Below are 18,730 nucleotides of genomic sequence, written 5' to 3'. Positions count from 1 at the left end.
GCAGGACGCCGTGACCAACCAGAACATCCAGTACTTCCTGGACCGCTTCTACATGAGCCGCATCTCCATTCGCATGCTCATCAACCAGCACAGTCAGTAACCATGACAACCACACACACACACACACACTCTGCTTCTGCGTTTCTGACAAAACTGCTTAATTTCTTTAAAGCTCTGATTTTTGACGGTACCACCAACCCTGTGCACCCCAACACCATCGGCAGCATCGAGCCACACTGCCAGGTGGGCGACGTCGTCCAAGGTGCGATGTCCACCGAGGTTTCCATGTTCGACTTCTTCCTCCACCTTTTAAACACTTCCTGCTTCTGTCCTTCCTGCTCAGACGCCTACCACAGCGCCAAGATGTTGTGCGAGCACTACTACCTGCGCTCGCCCGACCTCCATCTCCAGGAGATGAGTGGTGAGTAAACACACACACACATAACAGCTAAACCTGTCAATACATGCAATGGAGGTCTAAATAGGTGCACTACTTGCTAGCAACCAGCAGAGGGTGCCGTTCACTCATCTCCAACCCAGTCCCATCTTTACAAAATGTTGGATAGAAATAGATAGATAGACAGTACTTTATTGATTCCTTCAGGAGAGTTCCGTCAGGAAAATTAAAAGCAATTGAGAAGACCTACAAATACAATACTTAATAAACACAATACTATACTTTTTCCCGAGGGAACTCTCCTGAAGGAATCAATAAATCACTAAAAAAAAAAAAAGCCAAAAAAATCTCAAAATTTACATAAATAAATAGATAAATAAATATATTTAGAATTGATTCTTAATAAAGTTTCCCAAAAATGTTTCTCAAAGCAGCAGTATATCAATAAAAGTATAAATTAAAAGAAATAAAAACATTGATTCTACAAAAAAACTGGATTCTTCAAAGAATTCAATTTGCCCCTGAAAATAAATTTAAAAAAATGTCATAGCAGCAGTATCAATAAAACATAATTTTAAAATTGATTCTTTAAAAAAATCTGAAAGCAGCAGTATCAATAATATACATTTAAAAAATTATTAAAAAAAAAAAAAAAAAAGTCTTTAAAAATATATATAAAATTCTTAAAAAATAACAAATTTGCCAAAAAATGCTCAAAGCAACAGTATAAATAACAGTGTCATTAAAAACATATAAAAACATTGATTCTACCAAAAAAATCGATTCTTCCAAAAAAAAAATTGCTCCAAAAAAGAAAATGAAAAAAATCTCAAAGCAGCAGTATAAATACAACATTTTTAATTAATTTAAAAATGTGGTTCTTAAAAAAGAAAATAGTCAAAACAGCAGTATCAATCAATAATAGTATATATTTTTTTAAACTATAGATAGATTTTTTTTTATGCCAAAAATAAAACCCCAAAATTCTCAAAGCAGCAGTATCAATAATACATTTAAAAAATAATTAAAAAATAGAAATTCTTTAAAAAAAAAATAGATTCCAAAAAAATAACAAATTGGCAAAAAAATGCTCAAAGCAGCAGTATCAATAACAGTATCATTGAAAAAATATAAAAACATTGATTCTACAAAAAAATCGATTCTTCTTCAAAAAACAAATTGCCCCAAAAAAGAAAACCAAATAATTCTCAAAGCAGCAGTATCAATATATTTTTTTTATTAATTAAAACATGTGATTCTTAAAAAAAACAACTTCTCAAAGCAGCAGTATCAATCAATAATAGTATTTTTTTTTTAAAACTAAACATTGATTATTTTTTTTAATGCCAAAAAAAGAAAACCCAAAAATTCTCAAAGCAGCAGTATCAATAATATACATTTAAAAAAAAGGATAAAAAAAACAACAACAAAATATTTCTAAAAATAACAAATTGGCCAAAAAAATGCTCAAAGTAGCAGTATCAATAATATTATCATTAAAAAAACATAAAAACATTGAGTCTGCAAAAAAAATCGATTCTTCTTCTTCAAAAAAAATTGCCACAAAAAAGAAAACCAAAAAATTCTCAAAAGCAGCAGTATCAATACTTTTTTAAATTAATTTTGAAAATGTATTCTTAAAAAGAAAATCTCAAAGCAGCAGTATCAACCAATAATAGTATATATTTAAAAAACAACAACTATACATTTATTTTTTTTAATGCCAAAAAAAGAAAACCCCAAAATTCTCAAACCAGCAGTATCAATAATATACATTTAAAAAAGGATTAAAAAAAAAAAAAAAAAAATTTTTTTTTTTTTTAAATAACAAATTGGCCAAAAAAAGAAAAACAAAAAAATGCTCAAAGCAGCAGTATCAATAATAGTATCATTAAAAAACATTGATTCTACAAAAAAAAAATCGATTGTTCAAAAACAACCAAATTGCCCCAGAAAAGAAAATCGAAAAATGCTCAAAGCAGCAGTATAAATAATAGTATCAATTAAAAGAAATGAAAACATTGATTCTACAAAAAAAATAGATTCCTAAAAAAATAATAATAATTGCCCCAGAAAAGAAAACCAAAAAATTCTCAAAGCAGCAGTATCAAACAAAAAATGTATATATTTTTTTAAATATTCTTGAAAAAAAAATTCTCAAAGCAGCAGTATCAATAATATAAATTTAACAAAGAATAATTAAAAAAAATAGATTTTTAAAAGAAAAAATTGATTCCAAAAAAATAACACAATGGCCAAAAAAAGAAAACCAAGAAAATGCTCAAAGCAGCAGTATCAATAATAGTATCATTAAAAAAATAAAAACATTGATTCTACAAAAATAATCGATTCGTCAAAAAAAACAATACTTTCAATAATAGTATACATTTTTTTAAAAACTATACATTGATTCTTTTTTTAAAAATGCCAGAAAAGCGTGGTAGCGGGGGGTGTATATTGTAGCGTCCCGGAAGAGTAAGTGCTGCAAGGGGTTCTGGGTATTTGTTCTGTTGTGTTTATGTTGTGTTACAGTGCGGATGTTCTCTCGAAATGTGTTTGTCATTCTTGTTTGGTGTGGGTTCACAGTGTGGCGCATATTTGGAACAGTGTTAAAGTTGTTTATACGGCCACCCTCAGTGTGACCTGTATGGCTGTTGACCAAGTATGCATGCATTCACTTATGTGTGTGCAAAAGCCGTATATATTATGTGATTGGCCGGCACGCTGTTTGTATGGAGGAAAAGCGGACGTGACGACAGGTTGTAGAGGACGCTAAAGGCAGTGCCTTTAAGGCACGCCCCCAATATTGTTGTCTGGGTGGAAATTGGGAGAAATTCGGGAGAATGGTTGCCCCGGGAGATTTTTGGGAGGGGCACTGAAATTCGGGAGTCTCCCGGGAAAATCGGGAGGGTTGGCAAGTATGCCCTACGCCCGTGTTTTACCGGATATGTACCGCTCCGTACAGCGGCTTTTTAAAATGTCATTAATTTTACTTTTTGAAACCGATACAGATAATTTCCGATATTACATTTTAAAGCATTTATCGGCTCTAATGCTAATGCTAGCAGGTACACACCTCAGAGTAATATATTCTGGCACTTGACGCATGCTAGCGCTAGCAGGCTAGCATTTTAAACACATTTTCCAGGTACACACCTCAGAGTAATATATTTTGGTATATTTTAGCATGCTAACATTACCTTTTTGTTATCCAATTTAACAGGCATAGTGTCATTTATTTTGGTATTTCACAAATTATAACTGTAAGCATGCTATTTGTAGAGTTTTAGCATAGTAATGTTAGCATGCTAGTTTTTTTTTTAGCTAATTTTGCTTAAATTTTTTTGTTACTTGATACTAGTTGATCAGCGTGCTAACTGTTAGCAAATATATATATATATATATATATATATATATATATATATATATGTGTATATATATATATATATATACCACCACGAAAAGAATACCTACCGGAATCAATAAAAGGCTATCGATGCTGTCATCTAGCAAAGCTGAATTTGACCAAGCAACCCCCCCGTACCAAAAAGCCCTTGATGAAAGCGGATACAATTTCACCCTCACCTATGAACCCACGCCAGGAAACCAGCCAAAAAAGAACAGAAAACGGAACGACATCATCTGGTACAACCCCCCATACAGCAAAAACGTCTCAACGAACATTGGACACAAATTCCTCAATCTGATTGACAAACACTTTCCCAAAGACAACATCCTAAGAAAAGTATTCAACAAGAACAATATTAAATTGAGCTACAGCTGCATGAACAATATACGACAAATCATCTCAAACCACAACAAAACAATTGCAAATGAGCCGTCGGCCCCCAGACAGAGCGACTCCAAAACCAACAAAGGATGTAATTGTCGAAAGAAACCTGTTTGCGCTCTCAACGGGGGGTGCTTACAAACATCAGTTGTCTACCAATCTAAGGTAATACGCAAGGACATTAACACATCCGACACATATGTAGGATTAACCGAGGGAGAATTCAAAACCAGATGGAACAATCACAAGGCTTCTTTCAGGAACAAAAACCTGCGAAATACCACAGAACTCAGCAAACACATTTGGGACCTCAAAGACAATAATGTTGAATATTCAATAACATGGCAAATTCTTGCATCCAGCACACCTTACAATAGTGGTAATAAAAGATGCAACCTATGCTTGAAAGAGAAACTGTTTATTATTTACCGTCCAGACCTGTCATCCCTCAACAAGCGCAGCGAAATTGTAACAACATGCCGCCATAGACGGAAACACCTCCTAGGTAACACATGAGCCAATCACCACGCCCCTACGCCAGCCTGTACCCACCCACTCTGTGCCCTATATAAACCATGGTATGCGAATGCTCCCATTAAAATCTCCTGACGATTGAGGGTACCCCCCCTCATGAAACAGGCCTGTAGAGATGAAATAGTCTTGTGATTTTTTTCCCCACACATACATATATATATATATATATATATATATATATATATATATATATATATATATATATATATATATATATATATATATGTGTGTATATATATATGTGTATATATATGTATATATATGTATATGTATGTGTATATATAGTACATCACTCAGTCTTTTCTGGATGCAGGCAAGAGCAAGCAGCAGCCCGTCAGCATCGTCTACGTGCCCTCGCACCTCTACCACATGCTCTTTGAGCTCTTCAAGGTAAGGCCGTCGTGACGCCGACACGTTTCTCAGCAGCTCGCGTTAACCACACCTGTCTTCTTCTGGGGCAGAACGCCATGAGGGCCACCATAGAGAGGCACGAGAACCGAGACCTGCCGCCAGTCCATGTTCTGGTGTCTCTGGGAGGAGAAGACGTGTCCATCAAGGTGTGTTAGCCTTTCATTGCTGCCCCCTTGTGGACACAATGTAGTTTTTTTTATACACACTTGAAAGAAGATATGTTTTATTATCACAAGGAGTATCATGATATTAGTCTGATATCAGACATAAGCTTCAATACAAGCAGTCCGGCAGCGTGTTTATTTGTGTGTGATATCATGTGCGATACAAGCAGTCCTGCAACAGTTTACTTGAGTGTGATATCATGTGCAATACAAGCAGTCCTGAAGGTTGTTTGCTTGCCTGTGATATCATGTGCGATACAAGCGGACCTGCAGCCTGTATACTTGTGTGTGATATCATGTGCGATACAAGCAGTCCTGCAGCGTGTTTACTCGTGTGTGATATCATGTGCGATACAAGCAGTCCTGCAACAGTTTACTTGTGTGTGATATCATGTGCAATACAAGCAGTCCTGAAGTTTGTTCGCTTGCGTGTGATATCATGTGCGATACAAGCAGTCCTGCAGCGTGTTTACTCGTGTGTGATATCATGTGCGATACAAGCAGTCCTGCAACAGTTTACTTGTGTGTGATATCATGTGCAATACAAGCAGTCCTGAAGTTTGTTCGCTTGCGTGTGATATCATGTGCGATACAAGCAGTCTGGCAGCGTGTTTGCTTGTGTGTGATATCATGTGTGATACAAGCAGTTCTGCAGCATGTGTACTTGTGTGTGTGAGATATAATGTGTGATATAAGCAGTCCTGAAGGTTTTTTGCTTGTGTGTGATATCATGTGCGATACGAGCGGTCCTGCAGCATATGTGTGTGTTATATCATGTGCGGTACAAGCAGTCCTGTAGCGTGTTTACTTGTGTGTGATATCATGTGCGATACAAACAGTCCTGCAGCTTGTTTGCTTGTGTGTGATATCATGTGCGATACAAGCAGTCCTGCAGCGTGTTTACTTGTGTGTGATATCATGTGCGATACAAGCATTTCTGCAGCGTGTTTACTTGTGTGTGATATAATTTGCGATACAAGTGGTCCTGCAGCCTGTTTACTTGTGTGTGATATCATGTGCAATACAAGCAGTCCTGCCACAGTTTACTTGTGCGTGACATCATGTGCGATACAAGCAGTCCTGCAGCATGTTTACTTGTGTGTGATATCTATCATGTGCGATACAAGCAGTCCCGCAGCGTCTTTACTTTTGTGTGATATCATGTGCGATACAAGCAGTCCTGCAGCCTGTTTACTTCTGCAAAGTTAACATCTAAATGTCCTCCAATAAACACACAATTTCTTCTATTTTACTAAAGTCCTTTACAAAAGGTAAACATGCTAGGCTGTAGGCTACTAGAAACTAGCAGCTACACAACAGCCAAGCACACAGTAGCACACAAGCGAGACATGGGGAATAATCATTGAACAATAAAACAGCACATTTGTCAATATAAACAAGTATCAAATAATTATAGTTGCATATGACTTACACATACAAAGTCTCCATGGCAGTATTAGAACGTATCCAGTAACAAATGTGTCCGCATCGATCAACTTATCGCGTCACAAGCTTAACTTTGTGAATTATCGTGGCCACTAGTGTCAGGTTCAAACACTGACGACATCTATTAAACAGACAAAGAAGCAAGGAATCAAACAGAGACAGAATTAAATTTGGCTCAATGAGGAGAAACGCGTAGACCCGTACCTTTGTACACTGACGAAAGATTGTACGCCTCCTCTTTTATTTGGACTTTCCCTGATTACATGGCAACAGCTGTTTCTAAAGGAAGGGGGTCGTAAACAGCCGCTGCCTTTGGTCACAAAACAGTTCAAAGAAAAGGTCCCTGGAGGGGGGTCAGGCCCTGCTTCCTCTCCGCTTTGTAGATCTCGGGTCAAGACAAAATCTTCCTGTGGATTACAATACATCAAAGAAACCGACACCTTCATGTCGCTTCCCATCCTACACAGTGGCGTTTTACAAGCCTTTTGATTGGTAAGATCAAAGACAGCTTTTGTCTGCTCGCCGGGAACTCTTAGCAACACAAAGTTTTGTGATAACTTAGATACAATTATTCTGACATCACCTGACAATAACGCCCGCTCTATTTTCACGGCAGGTGAGCGACAAGGGAGGCGGCGTTCCCTTCCGCCGGATCGAGAACCTCTTCAGCTACTTGTACTCCACCGCCCCGGCGCCACAGATGGGAGAACACGTCCGACCTCCACTGGTGGGTTCCCACACTCCTGCGTGGACAGGTTCCGTTCAGCAGACAAGGATATAGGGGCCATTACAGTAGATATATATATATATAACCGTCAACTTCCTTGACGTCACTTTCAACCTGAGAAATAACAGCTACCAACCATTCACGAAACCCAACACAACACTCCAATACGTGCACCATGACAGCAACCACCCACCCGCCACCACGAAAAGAATACCTACCGGAATCAATAAAAGGCTATCGATGCTGTCATCTAGCAAAGCTGAATTTGACCAAGCAACCCCCCCGTACCAAAAAGCCCTTGATGAAAGCGGATACAATTTCACCCTCACCTATGAACCCACGCCAGGAAACCAGCCAAAAAAGAACAGAAAACGGAACGACATCATCTGGTACAACCCCCCATACAGCAAAAACGTCTCAACGAACATTGGACACAAATTCCTCAATCTGATTGACAAACACTTTCCCAAAGACAACATCCTAAGAAAAGTATTCAACAAGAACAACATTAAATTGAGCTACAGCTGCATGAACAATATACGACAAATCATCTCAAACCACAACAAAACAATTGCAAATGAGCCGTCGGCCCTCAGACAGAACGACTCCAAAACCAACAAAGGATGTAATTGTCGAAAGAAACCTGATTGCCCTCTCAACGGGGGGTGCTTACAAACATCAGTTGTCTACCAATCTAAGGTAATACGCAAGGACATTAACACATCCGACACATATGTAGGATTAACCGAGGGAGAATTCAAAACCAGATGGAACAATCACAAGGCTTCTTTCAGGAACAAAAACCTGCGAAATACCACAGAACTCAGCAAACACATTTGGGACCTCAAAGACAATAATGTTGAATATTCAATAACATGGCAAATTCTTGCATCCAGCACACCTTACAATAGTGGTAATAAAAGATGCAACCTATGCTTGAAAGAGAAACTGTTTATTATTTACCGTCCAGACCTGTCATCCCTCAACAAGCGCAGCGAAATTGTAACAGCATGCCGCCATAGACGGAAACACCTCCTAGGTAACACATGAGCCAATCACCACGCCCCTAGGCCAGCCTGTACCCACCCACTCTGTGCCCTATATAAACCATGGTATGCGAATGCTCCCATTAAAATCTCCTGACGATTGAGGGTACCCCCCCTCATGAAACAGGCCTGTAGAGATGAAATAGTCTTGTGATTTTTTCCCACACATACATATATATATATATATATATATGTATTTTGCAAGAGTAAGTAACATGCTGCTTCAAAGTAGGTGAGAAGTAGGAAACAACTGCAAGATCATCAGCTTGTAATGTAGCCCACGGCCACTAGGGGGCGTCTTTTCAAAGTAAAACCAGTATTTTCAAAGTAAAACCAGTCATTTCAAAGTAAAACCAGTATTTTCACACCCTCAAAACTGTCTCTCCGTGTACAGGCCGGCTTCGGGTACGGGCTGCCCATCTCGCGTCTCTACGCCAAGTACTTCCAGGGCGACCTGCAGCTGTACTCCATGGAGGGCCACGGCACGGACGCCGTCATCTACTTGAAGGTGAGCTCATGAAGGCCGCCACAAATATATTAGCACTTTTACACATTATAATTCGGGCTGGCTTATTGCATCATAACACGTTTAAAATAGCATCTACAATTTAAGCACATTTTTGAGTACCGTATTTTTCGGAGTATAAGTCGCTCCGGCCGAAAAGGCATAATAAAGAAGGAAAAAAACATATATAAGTCGCATTTTTGGGGGGAAATTTATTTTATAAAAGCCAACACCAAGAATAGACATTTGAAAGGCAATTTAAAATAAATAAAGAATAGTGAACAACAGGCTGAATAAGTGTACGTTATATGAGGCATAAATAACCAACTGGTATGTTAACGTAACATATTATGGTAAGAGCCATTCAAATAACTATAACATATAGAACATGCTATACGTTTACCAAACAATCTGTCACTCCTAATCGCTAAATCCCATGAAATCTTATACGTCTAGTCTCTTACGTGAATGAGCTAAATAATATTATTTGATATTTTCCGGTAATGTGTTAATAATTTCACACATAAGACGCTCCTGAGTATAAGTCGCACACCCGGCCAAACTATAGAAAAAAACTGCGACTTATAGTCCGAAAAATACGGTATACACACGGCAATACAACATGCAAAGTAGGGCTGGGCGATATGGCCTTTTATTAATATCTCGATATTTTTAGGCCATGTCACGATACACGATATATATCTCGATATTTTGCCTTAGCCTTGAATGAACACTTGATGCATATAATCACAGCAGTATGATGATTCTATGTGTCTACATTAAAACATTCTTCTTCATACTGCATTAATATATCCTACTTTTAAACTTTCATGCAGAGAGGGACATCACAACTAAGTCCATTTACCAAAAGTGTATTTATTAAACAGTTATTAAGCAGTGGCACAAACATTCATGTCATTTCCAAAACAGAAAGTGCAAGATTGTCAGAGACATTTTAAAACAAGCTATGAGTGCACTTTTGTGCATGATGTCACTAAGATGACATATCAAAACAACACTAAATTAAAGTGCACTTTTTGTACAGAACGCCACTACAATAGTTTAAAACAAATAAAGTACACTTTTGTGCATGATGTCACACAAGATATTTCAATAATTGTCTAATAAAAATGAGCTGCATAATAGGAAATCAAATCGCTATGTGGTAGGTTTCTGCGGACGTTATCTCCTTCTGTTGGTGACTATTTGTTTCATACGGTGTTGATGTGAAAATGGTTGCCTCGGCATTTAGTTGGTGTGGCACCGAACGGAGATGTTGACATGTGGAGTTTCAAGCACTCTTCATTCTCTAGCGCAGGGGTCCCCAAACGTTTTGACTCGGGGGCTGCATTGGGTTAAAAAAATTTGGCCGGGGGCCCGGCAGTATATATATATATATAATATATATATATATATATATATATATATGTCTTAATAAGGTTATCCAAAAAATAGTGCTCGATACCGTAGTAGAGCGCAATATATGTATGTGTGGGAAAAAAAAATCACAAGACTATTTCATCTCTACAGGCCTGTTTCATGAGGGGGGGTACCCTCAATCATCAGGAGATCTTAATGGGAGCATTCGCATACCATGGTTTATATAGGGCACAGAGTGGGTGGGTACAGGCTGGCCTAGGGGCGTGGTGATTGGCTCATGTGTTACCTAGGAGGTGTTTCCGTCTATGGCGGCATGCTGTTACAATTTCGCTGCGCTTGTTGAGGGATGACAGGTCTGGACGGTAAATAATAAACAGTTTCTCTTTCAAGCATAGGTTGCATCTTTTATTACCACTATTGTAAGGTGTGCTGGATGCAAGAATTTGCCATGTTATTGAATATTCAACATTATTGTCTTTGAGGTCCCAAATGTGTTTGCTGAGTTCTGTGGTATTTCTTTCAGGAACAAAAACCTGCGAAATACCACAGAACTCAGCAAACACATTTGGGACCTCAAAGACAATAATGTTGAATATTCAATAACATGGCAAATTCTTGCATCCAGCACACCTTACAATAGTGATAATAAAAGATGCAACCTATGCTTGAAAGAGAAACTGTTTATTATTTACCATCCAGACCTGTCATCCCTCAACAAGCGCAGCGAAATTGTAACAGCATGCCGCCATAGACGGAAACACCTCCTAGGTAACACATGAGCCAATCACCACGCCCCTAGGCCAGCCTGTACCCACCCACTCTGTGTCCTATATAAACCATGGTATGCGAATGCTCCCATTAAAATCTCCTGATGATTGAGGGTACCCCCCCTCATGAAACAGGCCTGTAGAGATGAAATAGTCTTGTGATTTTTTTTTCCCCACACATACATATATATATATATATATATATATATATATTAGGGATGTCCCGATCCGATATTTGGATCGGATCGGCCGCCAATATTTGCAAAAAAAAATGCGTATCGGCAAGGCATGGGAAAATGCCGATCCAGATCCAGTTTAAAAAAAAACTCCGGTCCGTGTTTTCCAACACACCGATTTAAATAATACATTCCACTTTTCTGCTGCTCCCTAATTTCCGTTCCGCATTTTCCAGCACACCTTCAACACATCCACAGTTTTGCGGATTCTCACGCAGTTGCTTTTAGCTGCTGGCATTACACGACAGGCTCTTCTCACTCTTTCCTGTGTCTCCCTCTCACAGACAGCAAGTGCACCTTCTTACACACGTCACATACTGTCACGTCATACGTCACATACTGTCACGTCATACGTCACATACGTATACGTCCTCTCCCAGCAGAGAGGTAGCAGCATGGCTAACGTTAGCTGTGATGCTAGCGCAGCCGTGTGACCAACGTTTCCTCTAAGGTGCGCGCCTGTGCAATTGCGCACTCGCACTGCTTAAGCGTCCTCTGCGCACGGCAAAATCTATGCCACGCACAAAATCAAATAAAAAAATAAGCGCATAACAATTTTCGACACGGACACGGACACGACAGAGAAAACAGTTTTCGTCATCATTGTTCAAATATTGTAAGGTCTGTCGAGACGCTTATCTCCACTCGGTGCCACACGCCCACACCATCAAACTTCCACATCAACACCGTATGAAAAAATGAGTGATTTTTTTAGTTGTGATTTCCTTCTCTGCATGAAAGTTTAAAAGTAGCATATATTAATGCAGTATGAAGAAGAATGTTTTAATGTAGACATGCAAGCCTTGAAAGAAAATTTTGAAAATCAAGACTACATTTCCTGCAAATGGGTGCATTTCTACCCTATATTTTAACTTTAGATTTATTCTCATATCAAACTCTTTTGGCTGTCTTTTTGACACTTACATCCGGCGCCCCCCCTCCACACCCTGGATTATAAATAATGTAAATAATTCAATGTGATTATCTTGTGTGATGACTGTATTATGATGATAGTATATATCTGATAGTATATATCTGTATCATGAATCAATTTAAGTGGACCCCGACTTAAACAAGTTGAAAAACTTATTGGGGTGTTACCATTTAGTGGTCAATTGTACGGAATATGTACTTCACTGTGCAACCTACTAATAAAAGTCTCAATCAATCAATCAAAACACATAGAATCATCATACTGCTGTGATTATATGCATCAAGTGTTCATTCAAGGCTAAGGCAAAATATCGAGATATATATCGTGTATCGCAATATGGCCTTAAAATATTGCAATATTTAAAAAAGGCCATATCGCCCAGCCCTAGTTCAATGATGCCATTTCTGTTTGTCATGTATAATTTTGTCTATTTTGTGTTTATCCTTGAATAAACAGGTCAGTTTCTTGTTACCAACCATTGTGTATTATTCAAACTCCCCGAATTCAGCTGGCTAGTTGTTATCAAGAGTACTAAAACCCTTTTCAACATGATTCTGACAACTAAGTAGGCTAAATAACTTTAAACTTTAATATATGCTCGGATAGGCCAGTATCGGTCAGTATCGGTATCGGATCGGAAGTGCAAAAACAATATCGGTATCGGATCGGAAGTGCAAAAACCTGGATCGGGACATCCCTAATATATATATATATATATATATATATATATATATATATATATATATATATATATGTATTTGTGTGTATATATGTATATGTGTGTGTATATATATATATATGTATTTGTATGTATATGTGTGTGTGTATATATATATATATATATATATATATATATATATATATATATACACACATATCTATATATATGTACAGTATATATATACATATATATATATGTATATGTGTGTGTATATATATATATATATATATATATATATATATGTGTATATATATATATATATGTGTGTATATATATATATATGTGTGTCTATATACATATATGTGTGTATGTATATATATATATATATATATATATATATATATACACATATATATATGTGTGTATATATATTTGTATATATACATACATACATAGTCTTTATAATCTGTTTTGTTATTTAACATCAATTAACATTGATGTTAATCAACATTTAAAGGCCTACTGAAATGCGATTTTCTTATTCAAACAGGGATAGCAGGTCCATTCTATGTGTCATACTTGATCATTTCGCGATATTGCCATATTTTTGCTGAAAGGATTTAGTAGAGAACATCGATGATAAAGTTCGCAACTTTTGGTCACTGATAAAAAAGCCTTGCCTGTACCGGAAGTAGCAGACGATATGCGCGTGACGTCACAGGTTGTGGAGCTCCTCACATCCGCACATTGTTTACAATCATGGCCACCAGCAGCGAGAGCGATTCAGACCGAGAAAGCGATGATTTCCCCATTAATTTGAGCGAGGATGAAAGATTCGTGGATGAGGAAAGTGAGAGTGAAGGACTAGAGGGCAGTGGGAGCGATTCAGATAGGGAAGATGCTGTGAGACGCGGGTGGGACCTGATATTCAGCTGGGAATGACTAAAACAGTAAATAAACACAAGACATATATATATATACTCTATTAGCCACAACACAATATGCCACAAATTAATCCCGCATAACAAACACCTCCCCCCTCCCGTCCATATAACCCGCCAATACAACTCAAACACCTGCACAACACACTCAATCCCACAGCCCAAAGTACCGTTCACCTCCCCAAAGTTCATACAGCACATATATTTCCCCAAAGTTACATACGTGAGACTTTTTGAGACTTTTATTAGTAGGTTGCACAGTGAAGTACATATTCCGTACAATTGACCACTAAATGGTAACACCCGAATAAGTTTTTCAACTTGTTTAAGTCATAATACAGTCATCACACAAGATAATCATCAGGGTGTATACATTGAATTATTTACGTGACATGCACATAGCGGCACGCACGTACGGGCAAGCGATCAAATGTTTGGAAGCGTACTCACGGTACCGTGTCTGCGTATCCAACTCAAAGTCCTCCTGGTAAGAGTCTTTGTTGTCCCAGTTCTCCACAGGCCAATGGTAAAGCTTGACTGTCATCTTTCGGAAATGTAAACAATGAAACACCGGCTGTGTTTGTTGCTGAAGTCGGCCGCAATACGCCGCTTCCCACCTACAGCTTTCTTCTTTGCTGTCTCCATTGTTCATTGAACAAATTGCAAAAGATTCACCAACACAGATGTCCAGAATACTGTGGAATTTTGCGATGAAAACAGACGACTCAATAGCTGGCCACCATGCTGTCCCAAAATGTCCTCTACAATCCGTGACGTCACGCGCAGACGTCATCATACCGAGACGTTTTCAGCAGGATATTTTGCGCAAAATTTAAAATTGCACTTTAGTAAGCTAACCCGGCCGTATTGGCATGCGTTGCAATGTTAAGATTTCATCATTGATGTATAAACTATCAGACTGCGTGGTCGGTAGTAGTGGCTTTCAGTAGGCCTTTAACATTGTCACGTTATCGATGGGAAAATAAATGTTTAGACAATATGATTTGCCTAAGCAGCTAGGAGACACAGAGAGTAACAAGCGGTAGAAAATGGATTAGAAAGGAAAGATTAAAATCCATCCATCCATCCATTTTCTTCCGCTTATCCGAGGTCGGGTCGCGGGGGCAGCAGCCTAAGCAGGGAAGCCCAGACTTCCCTCTCCCCAGCCACTTCGTCCAGCTCCTCCCGGGGGATCCCGAGGCGTTCCCAGGCCAGCCGGGAGACATAGTCTTCCCAACGTGTCCTGGGTCTTCCTCGTGGCCTCCTACCGGTCGGACGTGCCCTAAACACCTCCTTAGGGAGGCGCTCGGGTGGCATCCTGACCAGATGCCCGAACCACCTCATCTGGCTCCTCTCGATGTGGAGGAGCAGCGGCTTTACTTTGAGCTCCCCCCGGATGACAGAGCTTCTCACCCTATCTCTAAGGGAGAGCCCCGCCACCCGGCGGAGGAAACTCATTTCGGCCGCTTGTACCCGTGATCTTGTCCTTTCGGTCATAACCCAAAGCTCATGACCATAGGTGAGGATGGGAACGTAGATCGACCGGTAAATTGAGAGCTTTGCCTTCCGGCTCAGCTCCTTCTTCACCACAACGGATCGATACAGCGTCCGCATTACTGAAGACGCCGCACCGATCCGCCTGTCGATCTCACGATCCACTCTTCCCTCACTCGTGAACAAGACTCCGAGGTACTTGAACTCCTCCACTTGGGGCAAGATCTCCTCCCCAACCCGGAGATGGCACTCCACCCTTTTCCGGGCGAGAACCATGGACTCGGACTTGGAGGTGCTGATTCTCATCCCAGTCGCTTCACACTCAGCTGCGAACCGATCCAGTGAGAGCTGAAGATCCTGGCCAGATGAAGCCATCAGGACCAAATCATCTAAAAATTAAGAAAAATTAAAAACCTTTTTTTTTAACTTGGGACTTCCTGTGGGCCAGATTTTGGAGGCTGGGGGGCCGGATCCGGCCCGCGGGCCGTAGTTTGGGGACCCCTGCTCTAGCGGGTGACTTTTCAAATCATGCTACATATTAGCAGCGGTGCTACTTTTTGTAGCAACGCTTTTGCCGCATACTTGACATATTACTGTTCAACATATTCCCGCTTGAAGCCAAACCACCGCCAGACGATGCACCCTGTGCTGTTTTTCTTGGGAATTAATTCTTCCTTCATTTGTTACCAGATCCGCACCTTCTTTCTCTCGTATTACCACTCCGCTAGCATCACAGCTAACGTATCAAAAATCATATTTAGTTTTTAAAACATGCAAAATGAGCTAAAAAGCTAGCAAAAAAAACATTAGCATGCTAACATTGTCAAAAGTATCCTCACATGCGGTCCTCGTCCTCACATGCGGTCTTGATCCGTGGTCCTGGTCCCGCAGGCGCTGTCCACAGACTCCATCGAGAGGCTTCCGGTGTACAACAAGACGGCCCTGAGGAACTACAAGGTGAGGCAGGCAGCAGACGACTGGTGCATCCCCAGCAGAGAACCTCTGGACCTCAGCAGCTACAAGGTGGCCAAGTGAAGTAGACCCCGGTCCACCTAGACCCCCTACAGCCCCTCCCCCGCAGCACCCCCGCGCCATCACGGACCAGACAGACTAGCATGTTGTTTTCGCCCCCACTTTGGCTTCTTTGCGAGGGAAGGACAGAAAGACGGCGGCGTGCAGGACGGCGCCGCCCAGCGTGTCGGCGGCGGCCGGGCGAGGAGGAGAAGTTGTCCCCCGCACCTGAAAGATCAGACTTGAAGTGTTCTTGTCCACTCTGTGCTCACCTTTCAACGGACATTTGCATATTTCAGTCACCTGATCCCCTGGTGGTCAGGGACATGCGACCACCAGACTGTGCCATGGTGGATGTTCCTTTTGCCATGAGGAACCTTTGTAAATACAACAGAGATATTAAAGAAGATTTAAAGATGGGTGTTGTCCAATCACAAAGCAGGCCGCCTCAAAAGAAAAATAGTTTTAAATATCAAAAACTCTTTTGCAGGAATTGTGAGTGAATGTTAAAAAAAAACATTTGAAATGCTAACACACAGATGTCAAACTCAAGGCCCAGGGGCAGCATCATTTAATGTAGGCCGCCATATCATTTTATTGTGGCCCACTGCATCTTTTTTTGGTGGACCGCCCCATTGTTTTAATGCGGCATGCCACATAATTTTATTGTGGTCCATCCCATAATATTAATGTGCCCCGCCACATAATTTTATTGTAGACTGCCACATAATTTTATTGTGGTCCATCCCATAACATTAATGTGTTCCGCCACATAATTTTATGGTGGCCCCACACATAATTTTACTGTAGACTGCTACATAATTTTATTGTGGTCCATCCCATAATATTAATGTGTTCCGCTACATCATTTTATTGTGGCCAGCCACATCATTTTATTGTAGACTGCCACATCATTTTATTATAGACTGCCACATCATTTTATTGTGGTCCATCCCATAATAATAATGTGCCCCGCCACATCATCTTATTGTGGCCCGCCACATAATTTTATTGTAGACTGCCACATAATTTTATTGTGGTCCATCCCATAATATTAATGTGCCCTGCCACATAATTTAATCGCAGCTCGACACATAATTTTATTGTGGTCCACCACATAATATTCATGTGTTCCGCCACATAATTTTATTGTAGACTGCCACATAATTTTATTGTAGACTGCCACATAGTTTTATAGTGGTCCATCCCATAATATTAATGTGCCCCGCCACATAATTTATTGTGGCTCGACACATAATTTTATTATAGACTGCCACATAATTTTATAGTGGTCCATCCCATAATATTAATGTGTTCCGCTACATCATTTTATTGTGGCCAGCCACATCATTTTATTGTAGACTGCCACATCATTTTATTATAGACTGCCACATAATTTTATTGTGGTCCATCCCATAATAATAATGTGCCCCGCCACATCATCTTATTGTGGCCCGCCACATAATTTTATTGTAGACTGCCACATAATTTTATTGTGGTCCATCCCATAATATTAATGTGCCCTGCCACATAATTTAATCGCAGCTCGACACATAATTTTATTGTGGTCCACCACATAATATTCATGTGTTCCGCCACATAATATTAATGTGCCCCGCCACATAATTTATTGTGGCCCGACACATAATTTTATTGTAGACTGCCACATAGTTTTATAGTGGTCCATCCCATAATATTAATGTGCCCCGCCACATAATTTATTGTGGCTCGACACATAATTTTATTATAGACTGCCACATAATTTTATAGTGGTCCATCCCATAATATTAATGTGCCCCGCCACATAATTTATTGTGGCCCGACACATAATTTTATTGTAGACTGCCACATAATTTTATTATAGACTGCCACAGATTTTATTGTGGTCCATCCCATAATACTAATGTGCCCTGCCACATAATTGTATTGTGGCCCGACACATCATTTTATTGTAGACTGCCACATAATTTTATTGTAGACTGCCACATAATTTTATAGTGGTCCATCCCATAATATTAATGTGCCCCGCCACATAATTTATTGTGGCCCGACACATCATTTTATTGTAGACTGCCACATAATTTTATTATAGACTGCCACAGATTTTATTGTGGTCCATCCCATAATACTAATGTGCCCTGCCACATAATTGTATTGTGCCCCGACACATAATTTTATTGTGGTCCATCCCATAATATTAATGTGTTCCGCTACATCATTTTATTGTGGCCAGCCACATCATTTTATTGTAGACTGCCACATCATTTTATTATAGACTGCCACATC

At 39.5% G+C, this 18,730-nt stretch overlaps 1 protein-coding gene across 1 annotated transcript in view; it reads left to right on the top strand.

Annotated features, from left to right (window-relative positions):
• Window positions 1–16,863, top strand: part of pdk2a (pyruvate dehydrogenase kinase 2a) — a 28,901-nt gene extending 12,038 nt beyond the window's left edge. The window contains exons 4-11 of the mRNA XM_061931956.1: window positions 1–92; window positions 173–262; window positions 344–421; window positions 5,035–5,111; window positions 5,183–5,278; window positions 7,359–7,469; window positions 8,910–9,023; window positions 16,325–16,863. The exon at window positions 1–92 is cut by the window's left edge and continues 93 nt beyond it. Coding sequence (XP_061787940.1) covers window positions 1–92; window positions 173–262; window positions 344–421; window positions 5,035–5,111; window positions 5,183–5,278; window positions 7,359–7,469; window positions 8,910–9,023; window positions 16,325–16,468 — 802 coding nt within the window. The 3' untranslated portion in view covers window positions 16,469–16,863. The remainder of the gene's footprint in view (window positions 93–172; window positions 263–343; window positions 422–5,034; window positions 5,112–5,182; window positions 5,279–7,358; window positions 7,470–8,909; window positions 9,024–16,324) is intronic.
• The last annotated feature ends 1,867 nt before the right edge of the window (window positions 16,864–18,730 follow it).

Source organism: Nerophis lumbriciformis, linkage group LG39 (genome assembly GCF_033978685.3).
Source record: "Nerophis lumbriciformis linkage group LG39, RoL_Nlum_v2.1, whole genome shotgun sequence".
In the NCBI taxonomy this organism is placed as follows: Eukaryota; Metazoa; Chordata; class Actinopteri; order Syngnathiformes; family Syngnathidae; genus Nerophis; species Nerophis lumbriciformis.
This window is presented reverse-complemented; position numbering and strand designations above follow the sequence as displayed.